The sequence below is a fragment of the Cinclus cinclus genome, chromosome 11 (genome assembly GCF_963662255.1).
Source record: "Cinclus cinclus chromosome 11, bCinCin1.1, whole genome shotgun sequence".
NCBI lineage: Eukaryota > Metazoa > Chordata > Aves > Passeriformes > Cinclidae > Cinclus > Cinclus cinclus.
The window spans coordinates 19,108,204-19,126,617 of record NC_085056.1 but is presented as its reverse complement, the minus strand read 5'-3'; the positions used below and the strand labels follow the sequence as shown (position 1 = coordinate 19,126,617).

The 18,414-nt window shown below is 42.9% G+C and overlaps 2 protein-coding genes across 3 annotated transcripts; one reads left to right on the top strand and one right to left on the bottom strand.

Moving 5' to 3' along the window:
- Positions 1–2,821, bottom strand: CIAO2B (cytosolic iron-sulfur assembly component 2B). The gene is made up of 5 exons (XM_062499790.1): positions 2,558–2,821; positions 2,388–2,467; positions 2,071–2,196; positions 1,553–1,598; positions 1–1,063 (listed from the first exon to the last, which is right to left on the bottom strand). The coding sequence occupies exons 1-5, from the start codon at positions 2,694–2,696 to the stop codon at positions 966–968; spliced, it is 489 nt and encodes a 162-aa protein (XP_062355774.1). The 5' UTR covers positions 2,697–2,821; the 3' UTR covers positions 1–965.
- Positions 2,822–2,875: 54 nt separating this feature from the next.
- Positions 2,876–12,795, top strand: CES2 (carboxylesterase 2). 2 transcript variants are annotated; one of them, XM_062499789.1, is made up of 14 exons: positions 2,876–2,972; positions 3,379–3,638; positions 4,148–4,352; positions 4,684–4,822; positions 5,082–5,215; positions 5,698–5,851; positions 6,091–6,192; positions 6,910–7,008; positions 7,469–7,609; positions 8,759–8,839; positions 9,662–9,809; positions 10,411–10,560; positions 12,298–12,370; positions 12,520–12,795. In XM_062499789.1, exons 2-14 carry the CDS (start codon positions 3,563–3,565, stop codon positions 12,707–12,709), a joined length of 1,692 nt encoding a protein of 563 aa, XP_062355773.1. In that variant the 5' UTR covers positions 2,876–2,972; positions 3,379–3,562; the 3' UTR covers positions 12,710–12,795. The 2 variants fall into 2 exon arrangements, with proteins under 2 accessions (XP_062355773.1, XP_062355772.1); XM_062499788.1 differs by lacking the exon at positions 2,876–2,972 and having other exon boundaries at positions 3,029–3,638.
- Positions 12,796–18,414: the final 5,619 nt, after the last annotated feature.

Sequence of the window (18,414 nt, the reverse complement as noted above, 5' to 3'; positions counted from 1 at the left end):
GAAGGCAACGTTACAATGGGTGCACACACTAAAATACCCAACAGGATTTAATAACTGGTTGTTGGTTTTCCATGTGGTCCAGGACTAGAGACATCTTCTACAAAAATTCAAATTAATTCTTAAAGAGTTTTTCTATTGTTAATGTCTGCCAAAGACAACAGTTTAGTGAATGCCACAGCTCCCAGACCAGAAGCATAGGCTGGGTTTTAGCATTAAATCTCAAGGCATTTAGAGCAAAACTTGTCCTTTAGCAGTCAAACACTGCCAGGACAATCATTCAGCAGAGCCTGCTGGGCTGCTCATACTGAGAACTGGTAATGACTCCTGTATTGCAGGTGCACAAATAAAACCCCCCTCAAAGACACTGTATTTCCTACCACAGTGAAGTAGTAGTTAAAAATAATTCCTGTTTCACACAGGTCTAAAGAGCCCTCCATAACTGCCTAATCTAAGATAATTAAAACCAGATACATGATTTGGAAGTGTGGACACTTTCTGCTAATTGTCCTCCAACTTTGCACACACCAGCTTGTACCACCTGTGATGTCTGAAAGTAAATTGTATTAGCAGTCCAAAACTGTCACAGGAATGTAAAGATTTTAACTAAAAGTTATCTTGGTGTACTTGTGAAGTCCAGTATGCAAAATCCACTTCCAAAATGCAGCTTACACCTTACTTTTAGCAGTGAGAAACCAGTAAAAAACAGGTTGAAAAGAATATTTTCAATGGAACATTGTACTTGTGCAATAACTCATACAATAAAAAAATACAATCTTTTATATTTTTGTAGCTGTCTGTAAGCTAACTCCCCATATATTATTCTTTGAAAAAGCAAAGAAATGTTTTCTCAAGAGGATTTAAGTGATTTTATTTTGCTCATAGATTCATGTAAATTGTAACATCACCACTTATATACAAAAATCAGTTTAACAGATCACAATATCAATCATTTCCTCACCAGGCAATTATGACCGAGCAGACAAACACTGATTCACCACTTCCAGCAGGTGAGAGTTTTCCAAAGCAGCTGCCACACGTTCTTTATCAGCAAGTTGTTTATTAACTGTGCAGGAAAAAGCCCACAAGAAACCAGTCAGGACATTGGGACTCGATGTCTTCACGTTGAGCCACATAATCACAGTTGCCATGGTGCTGCAGCTCTGAGGATGCCAAGTGCACCCCAGAGCTGCTGTCTCAAGGCAGAGCCTCTCTGTCATCACAGCTTTGCAGTGAGCTGGCTGTGATTCAGCAGCAGGGAGCTGCTCCAGGGGCATAACGTGAGAAATCCCCATTTTCCTCCCTTCTTCTGAGTGCTCAGGCAAATCAGTGACTGTCTGAGAGCACTGGTTGCCTGAAGAGATGTTTAAAGAACACTACAGGACAATCTAAGTGATACTCCATGTTCCTGTTCTGGAACATCTCCCAGAATCTGACGCACAGAAAGTTCCAGACACTGAGCAGCTGCTCTGCAGCTGTGGGAATCTCCCTCCTCGCTAGTTTGCAAGATTAAAACAAATGTAAAGACCACACAAGAGAGGACTAAAAGCCTTACCTGCATGCTCAGAGGCATGTGTTCCTGGCGTTATATGAACATCCAGCTGAAACAGCAGCACAAAAGAAACAGGGGATGGGTTCAACAACACGTTGGAAGATTTAAGTTCAAACCAATATAAATAGGATAGTAACAAAAAGAAGGCAGAAAGGACATCCTTGCCACTATCAGTTACTCTATACGACAGAATAAAAGTCTAAAATTGCAGAGTATTCTGCATTTGCATGTGCTTAAGCCTGTTTCAGACAAGGGTGAGACCTCTCCTCCTGCTGTGCCCCAGAGCACTGCTGTGACTCCCCTCAGAATCCCCAGCCCATGACAACAGCCCCAGAACCACAACTGTGCGCTGCTTTCAGCCCACTGCCCTCTCTGCTTCCTGCAGTCTCCCTCACACAAAAAATGAAAAAACACTCTAGTTATTTTTCACTGCAAACTAGTTTATTTGTTTATTTCCGTTTTATTTTTTTTTCCAAAAGCAATCCCCCTCTTTTGCTTTGCCGAGCGATTTGACTTCTCACCTTGAATCTCTCAGGCAGAGAGCGGAGCAGTTTGACCTTGATGGAGAGGCCGATGAGGGTGGCCATGCTGCAGTGCGGGATGGTGGGGGTGAACTCCACCGACACCGTGCTCTCGGCATCGTTCACCTGCGGCACACACAACACACCCGCTGCTCGCACCCGAACCTCCCCGAGGGCAAATCCGACCCGCTCGTAGATTTGTTCATTGACATTTTTCAGTACTATATTTAGGCACTACTGTAAATATTTTCAAGTATTAGAAAAAAATCAATTAGTTATCCGGACGGCTGAGGCAGCACATGCCGGAGGGATCTCACTTTCACTCGCATTTGCTCGACGACGTTCAGCTCCTCCAGGGTGAGCGGGTGCTCGGGATCATTGATGGAGCGGATGAGATGTGCGGGTTAAGGAAAGCGGCGTTGCCCGGCCCTGCCCGCCCGCGCCCGCCCGGCCCTGCCCTGCCCTGCCCGCCGCTCCCGCAGGATATCGAAGATCTCCCGGTCGTCGATGGCATCGGGCAGCTCGTCGTCCTCCTCGCGGGCCGTCACGGGGCGCTCCCCGGAGCGCCGGTAGATGAGGGGGTTCGCGTTCTCCAGCGGCGCTGCGCCCGGACCCGAGCCCACCATGGCGGCACCCGCACCGCACCGGAACCGGAACCAGCCCGGACCGGAACCAGCCCGGACCGGAACCAGCCCGGACCGCGATCGGCGCCGCACCGGCCTGGGCGGGAGCGGGGCCGGGCCCGGTTCCTCGGGCGGTTCCCGGGGGCCGGGGCGGGGCTGTTGTGCTTCCCTGTATCGCGGGGCTGCATCACCGGGCTGGAAGAGAATGGAGTCGGCGGTGCAGTGTCCGCCAGGGCCTTCCGGGCTGCGCCCGGTGCTGCCAAGGATGCTCCGATTAAAGTTGGTTATCTCATCTGTTACTTACTTTAAGGAGTCAAACAAAAAAAAAAAAAAAAGCCACGCAAATTTCAACTGATTTCAACTGGAATGATAGGCTGTAGCGATGATATACTTGGGCGTCAAACACTCCTCCAAAAGGGGATTAAGGCAGGAATTAATTTTTTGCTTGTTTTTTTTTGTTTGTTTTTAATCTTTTTATTGTTAGTCTCTAGATTTGTAATCTGTAGATTACAAATAATCTCCAGTCATGGCTGGTGGGGGAGGGTGTCGGAGTTTTGTTGCTTTGTTTTGTTTGTGGTGGTGTTTTGGTGAGGTTTTTGTTGTTTTAAGGGGGGGTTTTTAAGAACTTTACAGTATTTAAGTCTGTTCCGACGTGCCGTGTTTTCTCTGCCGGTGGCACCGACAGCGGTGGATGATGACCTGCGTTCGGCGCTCCCGGGCGGTGCTGGGCCATTGCCAGGATCGGGTTTGGCTCCAGGTGGTTCCGGCTTCAGGCGCTCCGTGCACCCGCTGCCTTCGCTGGGACCTTTGTCCCCTCTCCTTCCGCTTTAAACCGGAGAGAATCACCGGGGGCTCCATCGGGTGTGAAGATGCCTCCTCTGAGCCCGATCGCGTTGCTTTGCGCCTTGTTTTGCAAAGCGGCGTTCCTCGTGTGCGGGACAGGAGGTGAGCCCTGCAATCTGTTGTTGCTGCTCCCCGGGGAGGCCACTGCACTAACAAGTTCCAATGATTTTTTCAAAGGCAGTAAATCTTTTATGCTTTGCTTACCAATCTGCAAAAATGCCTTCATGTTGCAAAAATCACTGGTTTTGTGAGATGACACTTTTTTGAGATGATTTAATGAAAATAAAGCTTTCTGTGTTTTTTAAAAGGTAGAAAGCTGCAACATTTCTGAATTCTCAAAAAAAAAATCGTTGAATGATAAATTTAGGAAATTTTAATAGTTCTGCTATTTGCTCTTGCACGGTGACTAAACTCTGCCCTGCCTAGCTCCAGGCATCACTGGCAGGAGGGTTTGTCAGTGTCTGTCACTGCACCAAAGCAAAATGAAAACTGAACAAAATTGAAATGTTTTACATTAAACACTAAGTTAAAAATACTTAACAGAAAAGTTCTATGTGATAACTATGAAGATGGAGTTTAATTTCTTTTTTTTTACCTTTTGTCTTACTTAGGACAGAGTGGTGCTGAGCCAGAAGTGACTATTGCACTTGGACGGCTCAAAGGAACACAGACAAATGTGAAGGGGACAGACAAGCTTGTGAATGTTTTCCTTGGAATTCCTTTTGCAAAAGCCCCTCTTGGACCCTTGAGGTTTTCCCCACCTGAACCACCTGAACCTTGGACTGGTCTGAGAGATGCAACCTCTTACCCACCACTGTGAGAGCTGATTATTTGTAGATAGAACCTGCCCATGCTGGTCAGAGCTGTGTTTATTGGGGTGCAGAGGCCTGTTTTTGCTGAGGAGTTTATATTTGGTAGTGGATACACTGCTAGTATTGGAGTATTTCTAACACAGGTGTGGAGATGTGCTTTTACAGGCTGCACCTCTCAGAAATTCAGGCACCCTGTAGGGATTCAGCCAGGGTCAAGAGAAGTGTGTTTTCTCTACAGTTGTTATATTGGTGCTATTGCAGATTTAGTACTAATAATTGTGCTGCCTTTTTTTTTCTTGTTTTTTTTTTCCTTGCTTTTATTTTTTTTTCTGAAGTTGTCCTCAAGATCTGTCCATGTTGAAAATAGCTGAAAAAAACTTCAAAGAAAAACACCTTGCCTTCCAAACTTCTGAGGACTGTTTGTATCTGAGTGTTTACAGCCCTGCTGGCTCAAGCAAGAGGGACAAGTTACCTGTATGTACCATTGAACAAACTTGGGTTTTATAAAGCTTGCAAGTAATGATTGCTCCTAAGAGACTTAATTGCTTTTGAAAATCTGATGCTGCACAAGCAGAAATAATATTAGCGTGTAAAATTCAAAGTCCACCAATCTGAAATTCAGCAGCCATTGTGCTTTGGTGGCTTGGTGTTCCTAATTCTCTGATGTTTTCCTTTTTCAAGTGAGATCTGCAAACCAGTGCATAAAGGTGTGTCTCACCTTTTTGTTTCCAAGGTAATGGTGTGGATCCACGGAGGCAATTTTATATTTGGTGGTACTGCTCGGTATGATGGCTCTGCCCTGTCAGCCTACGAGAATGTTGTGGTGGTAATAATTCAGTACAGACTGGGACTCCTTGGGTACTTCAAGTAAGAACACCTGTTTCACTTTTTACAAGCACTTGCTGTCATGTTTGAAGCACGGGTAGTTCTGTTTGTCAAATCTGCTGAACTTCTGTATCAGCTTCCCACTGTTCCAGTGGTTTAAATGTACATAATTGACTGACATCAGGATTTCAGAACACCCAGAAATGTCTGTACCATCTGCATGGCCATGTGATTACAGCCTGCTATCACATATAAATCTACCCAGATAATAGCTGGTCTTATCTGGTGCTGGACAGGATGTTTGTTCTGGCCTTTGCTTCCATCCTCTGCTGTGTAAAGCAAAAACTCAAGGTAGGGTTAAGGCTGGGGATGCACCTGTGCAGAGGTGAGGAGAGAGGGGAGTCAGGGCCCGAGGAGTGACCCTGAGGGGCTGTAGGTCACTGCACAGAACACAGATTGCTGAGATTGCCTTTGTTATGGTACTGTCACTGTTCTGAGGAGTGGCTCTGCTGCTTTCCTTTCAGCACTGGTGACGAGCACGCCCGTGGGAACTGGGCCTACTTGGATCAGGTCGCAGCTCTTCGGTGGGTCCAAGGAAATATTGAGCACTTCGGTGGAGACCCAGCATCTGTCACTCTCTTTGGGGTATCTGCAGGATCTTGCTCTGTTTTTGCACATGTAGGTATATAGTAGATAAAAATAAAAATGTTCAAAAGCTCAATAATACAACATTTCAGGCTTAATCTGTTTTTTTTTTACAGTAAGTTTAACAGTACATTGGGCAAAATCTGGAGATTTAGCAAATAAAGATGCATAATTCCCAACTGAATCCAGGAGCTGACTAGACTATAACTAGCATAAAGTTATGTGTAAGGATGTTAATATAGAATACTTTTTTGTTCTTCCCTTCTTGTCAGGTGTTATCTCCTTTGTCTAAGGGTCTCTTTCATAAAGCAATATCAGAGAGTGGAATTCTAATTCCTCCCAGTAAAGATTTACATCTTTCAACAGATCTTAAGGTAAGCTATTTTTTTTTTTTGCATTTTAAAGTCTTTATAACCTAAAATAGGATACTTATATGAGATAATTTGTTTAAAAGAGAAAAGGGGGAAATCTCATCGCATACTGTGCAACAAAGTTAATCCAATTTATTGTTGCAGCACACCTGTTTAATTTTGGTCTGTTTGATGTTAGAAATAGATCATACAGCTGTTAATGATTGTAACAGCTGTGGGCTAACAAAAGTATTTTGTCAAGCTAGGCAAATGTCCATTTCCATACCCTGTGTTCTCTATATAGTAACTGTGACATTTATGCTGGAAAATTTAACAAGAATCCAGAAGAAGAATTCAGTTTTATTGACCTACAGTCTTTTAGGGAAGACCTTTATGTGAAGTAAATTAATTAAATATTAAAACCCTTAAAATAAAATAATTTTCTGTAAGTGTCTTTTAATATCTTTTCCTGTAGTGGCAGATAGTGATAATGTAAATCTTTCTGAATTTTCTTTTCTAATTTGGTTTATGCTACAAGCTTGTATTATCTCTACAGCAAAGTTTGAAAAATAGTGAATGGAAATACAACAAGAAAGAGAGGTACTGTGATCAAACTGTAGCATTTCTATACTAAAATAAATCACTCAAAGATCTATCAAGCTCACCTAAATCTGCCACTAAATCAAGCTGTTAACAGCAGTGTGTATAATAACAGTGCTTATCTTTGTTGATAATTTTCAGAAAATTGCCAGTATCTTCAAGTGTGAGACAAGCAGTTCCCTCTCCCTGCTGAACTGCTTGAGGAAGCAGGAGGCAGAGCACATAGTCCTTAACAGCAAGGTAGGTGAGACTTCATAGCAACAGAACTTTTTTAATGGCTCACTTGCAAAACTTTAGCTCTGCCTGTGATCAGAGTTCATTGGTGGTCCGTTCCAAAGTTGATTTTTCTTATCTTTTGCCAAAATACTCTTTAAATGTGGAAATAATTTCGGACGTAATTTCTTTCTGGAAGTTTTGGCAGCATCACAGCACCTGTGAGGTTGTGAGCAGTGTTTGAGCACCACTGTGTTTTAATGTCAGAACAGCACAGAATCAGGAACCCATTACATTCCACTATACCTTGACCCAGCCAGGCCTATATTTTATCCTGTGCCAAACTAAATTTATGTTACACTGGCTGTAGATCCTTGAATTTCTTAAAGCCCTTTTTTCCACTTAGGATATTTAATGTGGACTTGAAGGAAAAGTTGGAAATACTATTAACAGCTAATTTGATCTCTTTTTTTCTCTCTTCCTTCAGGAAATCTCATTTCTACCCTTAGTTTTGGATGGAGTGTTTCTTAATAAGCCACCTGAAGAGATACTGGCTGCAAAAGAATTCAATGCAGTCCCATTCATGATAGGAGTCACCAACAATGAATTTGGCTGGAATATTAGATCGGTAGTTTAATGACTGTTCTTTATTTAAATGTGTTTGTAATGTTTGTGTTAAGTGATAGAACAAGTCTTTGCATTGTTGGGAATACATACAAGGTAAACATCCCTTGCATCATGGCTCTGCAGTGATCCAGAACCACTGGGTCACAAGAGGGTGAGAGAGGCTTCATCCTGCAGGTTAAACTATATGGACACATCAGTTGGAACATCAACTTTGGGCAGTGTTTTCTTATCCTAGAATTTTAATCCTTCATCCAGGCAGAGAGAGGAAAAAGAATGCAACAATCAAGGACTTATTACTGAAAGACAAATAAAGCCAATCCTTTCCCCCACAAGGGTCAGTAATCAGGGTTGGTGCACAGTGTGCTTAAAAATGTGCCACTGACCACCTAGCCCAGCTTCCCCTGGGTATCATTACCACCCTGCAGAAAGAGCTTTTGTTTGAAAATCTCACTGGGGCAGAGTGTCCAGCCCTTTCTCAGTGGGTAACTCCAAAACATGAGCAAATGCTCTCAGTGCACAAAAACTACAGGAGATGGATTTGTGTCCTCTCTCTTTCTTGCCCCTTTCTTTTATTTCCTAAATATTTTGGTTCCTTTGATTAGTACAAAGCATTTGTTCTGAATCTAGGAAGCACCTGTCACTGGGAATGTGCTGATTGTAAGTCCCAGAAGAACAATGAAAGTGAAACCTGTTTCAATTTATTTTGCAGACAGAGGAGTTGTTTTATGTAATGCTGTAAAAGAGGAGGAACACTGCGTTATCCTTATTTCAAAGGGCTCAAACAATTGGGCTAGAGACAGACTGCCAGTGACTTAAGATCTCCCCCCACAGAGTGAAAATAAGCCTGTGAGAAAGAAGCAGCTTTTTGCTTCAATTCTGCCCCCGTGTTTTCTAGTCATACAAGTTTCTTAATGTTGATTTAAAGATAAACTATATATTAGGAATGGTTTATGTAGAAACCAAGGCAATATTTACTGCAGTAAATACAAGCTTTTCAAGACAGCTGCTGCATTGTGCTGCACTTTTGCATATGATATGATGCTTCAAGAGTGAACACCAGTAGTAAGAATTAATGGAATAATATAGTTCCATTGTTTAAAATAATGGAGACATTGAAAGGTGCTAATAACATTTTTTTTTCTCTGTACAGACATCAAAAATGAAAAGTTTGAGGGAAATAGGAGATAGAAAATCAATTGCCTCAACTACGGAGGTTTTTCTACCAATGATCGTAAGTACTGCTGCACTAATCTAATTTGAGAATTAAATTTTCTTTTTCATGTATGTAACAGATATGGGTCTCACTGCTTGAGTCATGGTGTTACTGAGGGCTGAGGTTATGCTTTGGGGAGAGTCCCAGCAAACTTGACAGGACCAGGGTGCATGGAATTACACAGAAATAGGATTGAGTCAGGCCTGGGATTTGGGAAAATGCCTTTTTCATTCTAGACCTCAACCAATACTTTTATCTTACATATTTGTGGGATCACTGTAATAGTATCCCTAATGTTAAGGCATCTCATGACTAATCTCCTGCTTAGGGAGTTTCAAGCTGTATTTTTCAGTATGTTTAAAACCTACATTAAATGTTGCTTTTAAAGTAGTTACTTTGCACTCCTAGTTTTGAAGTATGTCTTTCAAGCAGCAAATTCTAACCCTGAAAACTTAGACTGTGTTTGGAGATCCCATTGGTCTTGTTCTCTTGTCTAATGGTCCATGAATCTTTCAAGGACTGAGAATTTATTTTTGTGATTCCCATCTCTCTTCTCCTAAAGAAAACAGAAGCCAAAGATATTGTCAGGAGAAATTGCTGGATCTATACTTATTCCTGTAGAGTTTTAACCCATATAAATCTGGTGCAAATTTGACCTGAGGTGCTTGGTTTGTTTGGTATTTTTTGCCCACAAAAAGCGTGAATAGGTTTTGTTTCTCATCAACATGGGTGCTGTCCTGGACATTTGTGCCTTTCCAGAATCTCTGAAATTTAAAAAATGGCAATTTTAGCTGCTAATTCAGACAGTGATTGTTTGTCTGTTTGTTTCTTGTCTCATAGGATGTACCTTCAGATTTTCTGCCCATGATCTTAGATGAATATCTGGGAGACACAGAGGACCCTGCAGAGCTACGGGACCGATTCCTGGACCTGCTGGGGGACATGGCAATTGTCATGCCAGCCATTAAAGCACTGAATTATCATAGGGGTAAGCTGATCAACAGCAGTGGGACACTCAAACCTCCTGCTGCAGGCTGGATCAAGTGATGCAGACACAAATCCTGTCATATGTAGGCAACCCTTACTGAGATTCCCCCTAGGAACATGAGGAGTGAAACAGGTCTGCAGGGTTGTGTAACCCCTTAGCTCTGTGTAAGTGTCTTGCACTGTGCTCATAATCACAGTGTATTGAGAGCAGAGCATGGTAATACAGGTAAATGTTTGCTAACTGAAGTATGCAGGCTTAAAAGTTAAAACACATCAAAGCAACCTTTGTCCTTTGGCCCTTGGCTACTTGGGAAGTCAGCTCTGTGGTCTGTAAATTTTCAGTTGTTTATTTGTAGACAAGCCATGCCAAGATACTCAAAAGTGGAAATAATTTGATAATTTGTTTTCTGTAAGTTTCCTTAGGGTGGATCTTCAGATTTTTTTTGTGTGTGTGTGTGTGTAAATGCTGAGTTCTTAATTTGAATGTAACAATTACACTAGAAATGTGCCCAGTATAAAGCCTTGTTTAAAGCAGTATTTTAAACAGCTGATGACAGCTGTAGTTTATGTATCTCTTCTGTAACTCTCTAAATGTCTTGCAGAGTCTGGAGCTCCTACCTACTTCTTTGAATTCCAGCACCGGCCCAGTGCATACTGGGATAGCAAACCAGACTATGTGAAGGCTGACCATGGGGATGAAGTTGGTTTTGTCTTTGGGGGGCCATTTCTGGCTGGGGACATCCAGCTCCGAAGTAAGGAACAGACACCATTCATTCCTGAATTGGTCCTGTGACCGTGGCATTTCTCTATTCATTGTTCTATTCATTTCCATCATATAAAAGTGCATATATTGGCAGTGAGACCAAGCCATAAGCCTTTCTTCTGGCAGAATTGGTGTTAAACATTTAACCATCATCTTCTTTCCTTTACAGTTTGCTCATTCTGAAGCACAGTAAGTTCCACATCTTGTCAGCAATTCAGTAAATAGGATATTTGCTAGAAAATTCACTGTCATTATCCCAGCACTGTGCATAATTTTGCTAAATAACTTTGGCTGAAAATGAAATTAAAGGAAAGGACAATTAAACTTGCAGAATGCTTGGGAAGCAGGAAATCCAGAATCATTTCTTTTCCTGAGGAGTTTAGGCCGGTGTCTCTTCTTTGCCAGGAAATCCCACTGGAGCTGTCAGGCTCCAGAGAATGGGGGACTTGGTCTCTTTTGCAGAAAGTGATTCCAGCTGTGTTCAGAGCAAATTGTGGAATTCCAGTGTTTCATTTTCTGTGTGAAGATTGAATGGTTCTGTTTTGCCTGACAGTTCAATTAATACTTGAGCATTTATTCAAATGGAACCAGTCCACTGAGGGAGGATTAAGGGTATACTCCCTAAATTTCCATGGCATTCTGGAAGTTCCTTCTGGCAGAAACCCACATTGCTACATTCCCAATGAATCTGTCAAACACTGAACAATTAAGAAACATGATGCCACTTCCTAAAGGAATATTATGAATTCAGCAATAGTCCTTAATTACATATGCCTGAGACAGTAATACTCAACATGGAGTATTTTCTTTCCCATGGAACAGATTAGGAACAATTCTTATTTTGACAGAGACAAAAAAATTCTGCTTATTTTATGTGAATTTTTTTTTCTTGCTTTAATTTTTGTCATTTGCACAGTAGTTCATAGTCTGGTCAAAGCCAACATAAGTGAAAGTATTTCCTTTTACTCTTTTGAACTTTGGAGCAATCCAGCTATGTTGTAAAGCTCTTTGTTAATCTGTTACCAGAGCCTTTTCCTTTTGCTTATATAAATATATATTTTTCTTTTTTACTTTACTTACTTTGGCACTAGAAGACACTGGCACTTCTTTTCCTCTTTGCCTGAATTTACGAAGGCCTTGAAAATACCAAACATTTTTCTTAGTGTATTGAGATGTATTTATAATTAAAAACACGTAGGAACTGAAATAATTCTCACCTAGTGGTACAGTGAGTTTATTTGTAACTATATTTAAAGAAATACTCTTGAAGTGCTGAGAAATGGAGTGGCACCATCTTGTGTGAGAGCAAAGAAATTTTTGCCTAGTCACGCTCTGAATAACAGGGAGAATTTCAGTCCCACAAAACTAGAATGGGATCCAGGAAACACAGAGTTTTCACAATTCCTGGAGTTTTACTGGGATGCAGGACACATGGGCGTTTTTTAGTTCTGCTTCAATTTCCTGGAAGGTTACAGGCACAGCACCTTATCTCCATGTTCCTGAATTCTCTGATTTTTACAGTAGGGTAATTATGCTGAAATCACTCCTGAGGAGTGCTGAAATCCCATGATACTTGCTGTATTGCTGCTGTTTTTGCTGGTGGTGTGTTTCTGTTGCAATTGCCAATTTTTTTACACCATATTCACACATGGAAATGGCTGCTGCTGCAGTAGCCATGTCTTGATTTCTGCCACACAGAGTAACTGTTCTGTGTTTTGTCTTCCAGGTGAAGTCACAGAGGAAGAGAAGAACCTCAGCAGAACTGTAATGAAGTACTGGGCTAACTTTGCTCGAAATGGGTAAGAATCATGAGATTCATGTCAGATATTGCTGCTTTGCACAGGCTCCATGGGAAATAGGCTGGTTTATTGATTCAGTCTTATCTTGAGTGATTGAATTCCCCTGTGACTGAAAAGGGCACTCACTGTTTCTTTCCTCTTGCTTACAGAAATCCTAATGGAGAGGGTCTGGTTGAATGGCCATCTTACAACCTAAATGAAGAATACTTGCAGATAAATCTACAGCAAAAGAAAGGCAGAAAGTTGAAAGAAAAGAAGGTAGAATTCTGGAAAAAAGTGATCCTTGAAAAGACAAATAAGAAAAGCATGCAAAACAAGAACTTTAAATTGGAGTTATAGTTTACAGTCAACATGCACATAACATGTAAATTAATGGGATATTTAAAAAAGTAGCAGCAATGTTGTTTTAATAAAGTGAAATCAATGCAGACCCAATTTATGACTAAGACTCTCTTGATGCCAAGTTTATCAGTGGTACAGAAGTTTTGGTGTGATGTAGATACAGAAATGTCCTCTGTGGAAAGATGAATCTACAGAATCTTCTGCTTTGTCAGTTGGTTTTGCAGCTGAGACAAGATAGTTCTGACTGTTGTGGTACTTAGTGTTGTAATTTTTTTTTCCCCCCTGCCCCTGCTTTTCTTGGGCAGGGGATCAGTTACAAGGTATGTAAGCACTGGCCCTTCAGGCAGTCAGCTCTGTTGTGATTTCATCCTTGCTCACATCAACCTTCATCAGCCAACAGAAAAAGACCGAGAGAACAGCTCAGACTTTTTCCACAGGCTTTTGTTCTGTGAAGGGGGTCGTGCAGGAATTTTACAAATACATGGGTGGGCACTACATGTACTTTTATAGGGTTTTGGGGGAGATCAAAAGTAAATAGGATACAGAGTTCTTTGTGTGAAACAACCAATTATAAAGAATCAATTCCAACCAATAATATTCTAGTAAGAGAAAGTCTACATTTTTCTAGCATGAGTCATTCTAAGTAAGTAGTTTTTCTTATCTCAGAGAAAATGCCAAGGGGGCCTCACAGGGGTATCTGCAGAGGGATTCGCCTCCTCTACATAGTGTGTAACATTAGTGCTGGAATTAAAGACTTCTCCCAAATGTTAGAAAAGAGAAAATTTCTCCAGTGCCACAGTTCACTGCTTTTAAATTTAGTTGTAACTCCCCTACAAGGATTAACATTACTGTCTTTTCCCCAGTGCTTGTCTTTGTGCTCCTGGCTGTCCCCTGTTCCACCAGTCAGTGCCACTGTCCCTGTTTGCACTGGCTCACAGCCTCACTGCCAGCCCTGGGTCTGTCCCATGGCCATTCCAGGGCCCTCACTCGCTGACTGGTGCTTGGGCTGCCAAGAACAAGGCTTGCACTCCTCCATGGCAGAGTTGTCAGTCACTTCTCTGCCAGGTCTTTTTTTCCTGTACCTGGCTTCTAGGCTGCTCTAGGTATCCCAGCCACATTCCTGGTCACACTGGTGCTTTACAGCAGTGATGCAGCTCCACAGATCCTACAGGGCAGTGAACATCAGTTCCCCCTCCCTTCAGCTCCCCTCTATATCTCTGGAAGAATTTTAAATTGTCCATGACTAAAATGTTCTACAGCAACTAGCTATGCATCCTTTCTTTCCAAATTACTTTACTGGAAGAAGTAGGCTGGGATTTTCTACATTTTCTTGCCCAAGTTCTGTTCCCAGACAGAACTCAGGAGCAGGGTGTGACTGTTTTAGCACAGCAGTATTAGTAAGCAGAACTTCCTCCTAAGCATCTGTCCTGGTTCTTTGTTTTAGCTCATAAGTTGTGTGAGGGGAATATAGTTTCAAAATAGTCTTGCTAAATCTTCATTGCAGAAACCCTCCTTTAAAAGGAGATAAACAGGTAGTGTTGCATGGGTGTGCACAGAATACATGCTCATCTTGTGTATGCAGAGAAGTGTGGTTGAACTGACTTCCCTGCACAGGCCAGCACCAAAGATAAATCACAGTGGAAAATGTCAGAAGATCTTACTCATTTCTATGTAGAGATAAGCACTGTAATGTTCTTATCTTATCCCAGAGCCCTCCTGAGGTGAGATTCACAGTCTGTGAAGCTGTCCAAGCTTCAGAGGCTCTAGCTCTGTTTTATATTCTGTAGTTTCATTGAATCCCCAGCAGGGGCTGTGATATTTGTCTATTTTTTTTTTCAGCTATTGAAATCAGGACAGGTTCATTAAAGTACAAAGAGGCAAAGGTCATCGTGTGGCAGGATTCTTTGACCCTTCACTTATGCATTACTCACTGATTGGGGGCAGGCTGCAAAATCTCTTTCAATTAATGCCAAAGAGGATTAAAGAATTGTACTCACCAGGTAAGTAGCACTGTCCTCAGATTCTACAAGTCCAGTCTGTGTCACTGGGGTATGAATCTCCACATTTGCAAAGCATACAGGCCATCCACCAAAGTATCTCCAGACAAGGCCGTAGGGATCTAAAATCCCTTTTTTTGTTATCTTACTGTAAGCAAGATGGGGGAGTTTGCAGAAACTGGTTTGCACACATAATATTTTCAGAATAGCTTCTTCTCTAAGCCTATGGATGGCATATGGGCTCAGACTTTTTGCAGAGTGGGTACTTGACAGAGAAGTAGTGAGTAGAACAAAGATTGGAGAGAAAAGCTTGGAAAATAAAAATATAAATAAATAAAATAAATATAGATAAAATAGTAATTGTTCTGGTTTTACTTTAAAAGCACTTGAGGGGAGGGGATACCAAGAAGTATTTCTCCCTGAAAACTTCCTCTGTGAATCGATGGAACCAATTGGAGGCTGGTTTAGTTGTTGACAGCCTGAGAAACCAATTGGAGAAGCCAGTTCGCTCCGTGAATCACCTTTGAAGCAAGTAAAGGCCGGGAAAAACTGTCTTGCATTTTTACCAGGTGACACCGACCTGGCCCGGGGCAGACAGGGGTGGGCTCGGGAGGCTGCCGGGCCCCGTTTCCAACCATGAGCCCCGATAACCAAAAGAAGCCGAGCCCATCGCTGAGATCCTCGCCCTTTTCCCGGTGTGGCCGTGGCTCGGGGGGCCCTGCCCTGCCCTGCCCCGGCTCGGAGCAGCCCTGGGGTGGCCGAGCCCGCCCGGCCGCCCTCACGGGCTGGGGGGAGGCAGCCGGGCCCGGTTCGGGAGAGCCCCCAGGGCTTTGTGTGCTGGGCAGGGCACAGGGAGAACCCCCGGGCTGCGGCTGGAGCTGGGGGCGATTGGCACCGGAGGGAACCATGGAGACACAGCCTTGGCACCGGTTTCTCCTCTGACTGCACTTTGCAATTTTCATCCGGCCTGCCCCAGCATGGCCTGGGTGGTCTGAGATCCTGACACGGCTCCAGCATGGCCTGGCCCAACTCCTGCAACTTCTGTGTGAGATTTTAACTTTCCCAATGCTCAGATAAGACTTACAGACTTTCATCTTTCCTTGGGTGAGAGGAAAAAGAGCAGAAAGGATACACCAAAGTCAGTGAAGTAAAAGCTAAGTTTCTAGATGGAAGGAGAATGAGGAGATGCCATGAAGGATGGCTGAAAAAAATATTTTTGTTAGTTGTAGGGGTGGACTGTACTACACGAAAAAATTCCTTTAAACCATGGAGAAAGACATAGGGGGGTGAGGTAAGGTGTGAAGTGTTTGGAAGATCCTTTACCCCGAGGGAAGAAGAGGATCTCTGTTTCTGGGAATAGAATATGAACAGAGAGAAGTGCTAAAGAAAACTTTTGCCTTTGAGCAGCTCATCCTTAACAGTAATACCCCATGACTTTTAACACGGCCCACAGCCCAGGCCTGGGAAGGCTGTAAAGTGGGAGGAAATTCATGATAGCAGATCGGGCCAGCTGTTAATCATGAAAACGTGGAGTCAAGAGAGAACTGGTTATTTCCTCTCTTAAAAAAGATCTTACAGCTAAACAAGAAGAAACTCCTTTCCCTGAAGTGAACTGGAAAAGATTATTTAAGTAAGGAATTAACTGAAGTGTCTCTGTATGTTGTTAAGATATGAAAAAGAGGAAGAAGGGAGTGGTCTGAAGATCTGCTCTGAATTTATTATTATTTTTTCTTTGTGTTGCTAGTAAAGATTTTCTTTATCCCCTGTTAAGTTTTAAGCCTGCTTTGCTTTTACTCCTGTTTCACAACAAAAGGTAAATATATTAAAAATTGGCAAACCCAAACTATAACATTTTTGGTACATTGGCTGGGAAATGAAAAACTAAACCAAGACAGTAATGAAGGGGAAAAATAAAAGGAAATTAAATGGGAACAGATGGAGTCTAGTAAAATCTAGAGATAGAAGATAAACTGGTTTTGAAAATAAAGTTTGTTACAGCAAAAGGAGAGAGCAGCAGGTACGGTACAGGGTATTTGGCTTTGCAGCAAAGGACCCCTCCTGCAGCTTGTGGGTCATGAGTGAGCTGAGGCATGAATGCCCACCTGCATGGGAGCAGAGCCACAAGAAGGGATTCGTGCAGCTCCACCTTGCATGGAAACAATATTCCCTTGCCAGGAATCAAAGCAAAGAGGTAAGAGGACACAGAGAGAATTTACAGCAGCACCCAAGCAGGCAAACAGAAGGGCAGAGTTTATTCCTGTGCAGTGCTTCAGAAGTGTCTCAGAAACCATCATCACACAGATACAGGTAGAAGATAACTTATTTTCAGCTTCATCACTGGTACCCCAGGCTCCTGTGCCATTAATTACATTAGACAATGCACACATCTGTCATTACTGTATAGACTGCATAGTCAAGCAGTGCACACTACTCCCCGACCAGTTTTATTGACCTTTAGTGTCACTTGAGAATCAAGGCAAAAAGACTGCCACAGAACACCTATAGAGCCACAATTCACTGTAATTTTGCACCCAGGTTTTTCACCTCATTGTTTTCTCAGCAGCCCAGATTGACAGAATTTCCCATCTGCCAGTGCAGTGAGCACTGGCTGTGCCCTCAGCCTCAGGAGCTGCAGTGGGGCAGAGCTCAGGAGCCACCCCAAGCACAGCAAAGGCTGGAGGCACAGCAAAGTCTGGAGACACAGCACACACTGCACGGCATCACCTGCAATGCCTGCCAGCACTTTGCTCTGTGAGCAACCAGGTTAAAGTTGACTGGGGTTTATCTCCAGGGACTGTAAATCTCACCTGTGCACATACACAGAGGAAGATTAAGAGTAAAGTACACAAGCAACATTTGGAGCATAAAGTGCCCAAGCACAGCCAAGGCACTCAGAACTAACAGGTGCATAATGTGCTAAACTAGTTTAAAGGCTGGGTCTTGTAACCCACTGAGCTGTAAAGAGAGGTGAGAGCAAGAATGCATCTGTAGAAATGGAGCACCTCTCCTGTGGAGATGGGCTGAGACAGCTGGGTTGTTCAGCCTGGACAAGAGAAGGCTCTGGAGACACCTTAGAGCCCCTTGCAGTACCACAAGGGAGCCAAAAAGAAAAATGGAGAGCGGCATTTACCAAAGGCATGTAGCAACAGGACAAGGGGGAATGCCTTCAAACCAATGAAGGTAGGTTTAAATCAGACATACAGAAGAAATTCCACTTTGTGAGGGTGGGCAGGCCCTGGCACAGGGTGGAATTCCCAGAGCAGCTGTGGCTGCTCCTGGATCCCTGGCAGTGCCCAAGGCCAGGTTGGACACTGGGGCTGGGGCAGCCTGGGACAGGGGAAGGTGTCCCTGCCATGGCAGGGGTGGGATGAGCAGAGCTTTGAGGTTTCTTCCAACCCAAACCATTCTGTGATCATATCATATGACTCTTTGAAATGCTCTTTCTGACAACTGAGAATTCACATGATCTGAAATTTCAAAACTGCCTTTCCGGGGCAAGAGCTACCGAGTCAGGGTAAAAAAATAAGAAAAGGCGGAGCCCAATACTTGCATAAAACCAACACAGCCTCTTAGTTAATGTGAGCAGAAAGTCTCTATTCAGCTGTTCTGTTCTTTTCATATCATCCTTCAATTATGGATGTGAAATGTCTTGAAGTAAATCCCCTGAATTTCCTAGAGGCATTAGATGTTTAGTTACCACCCAAA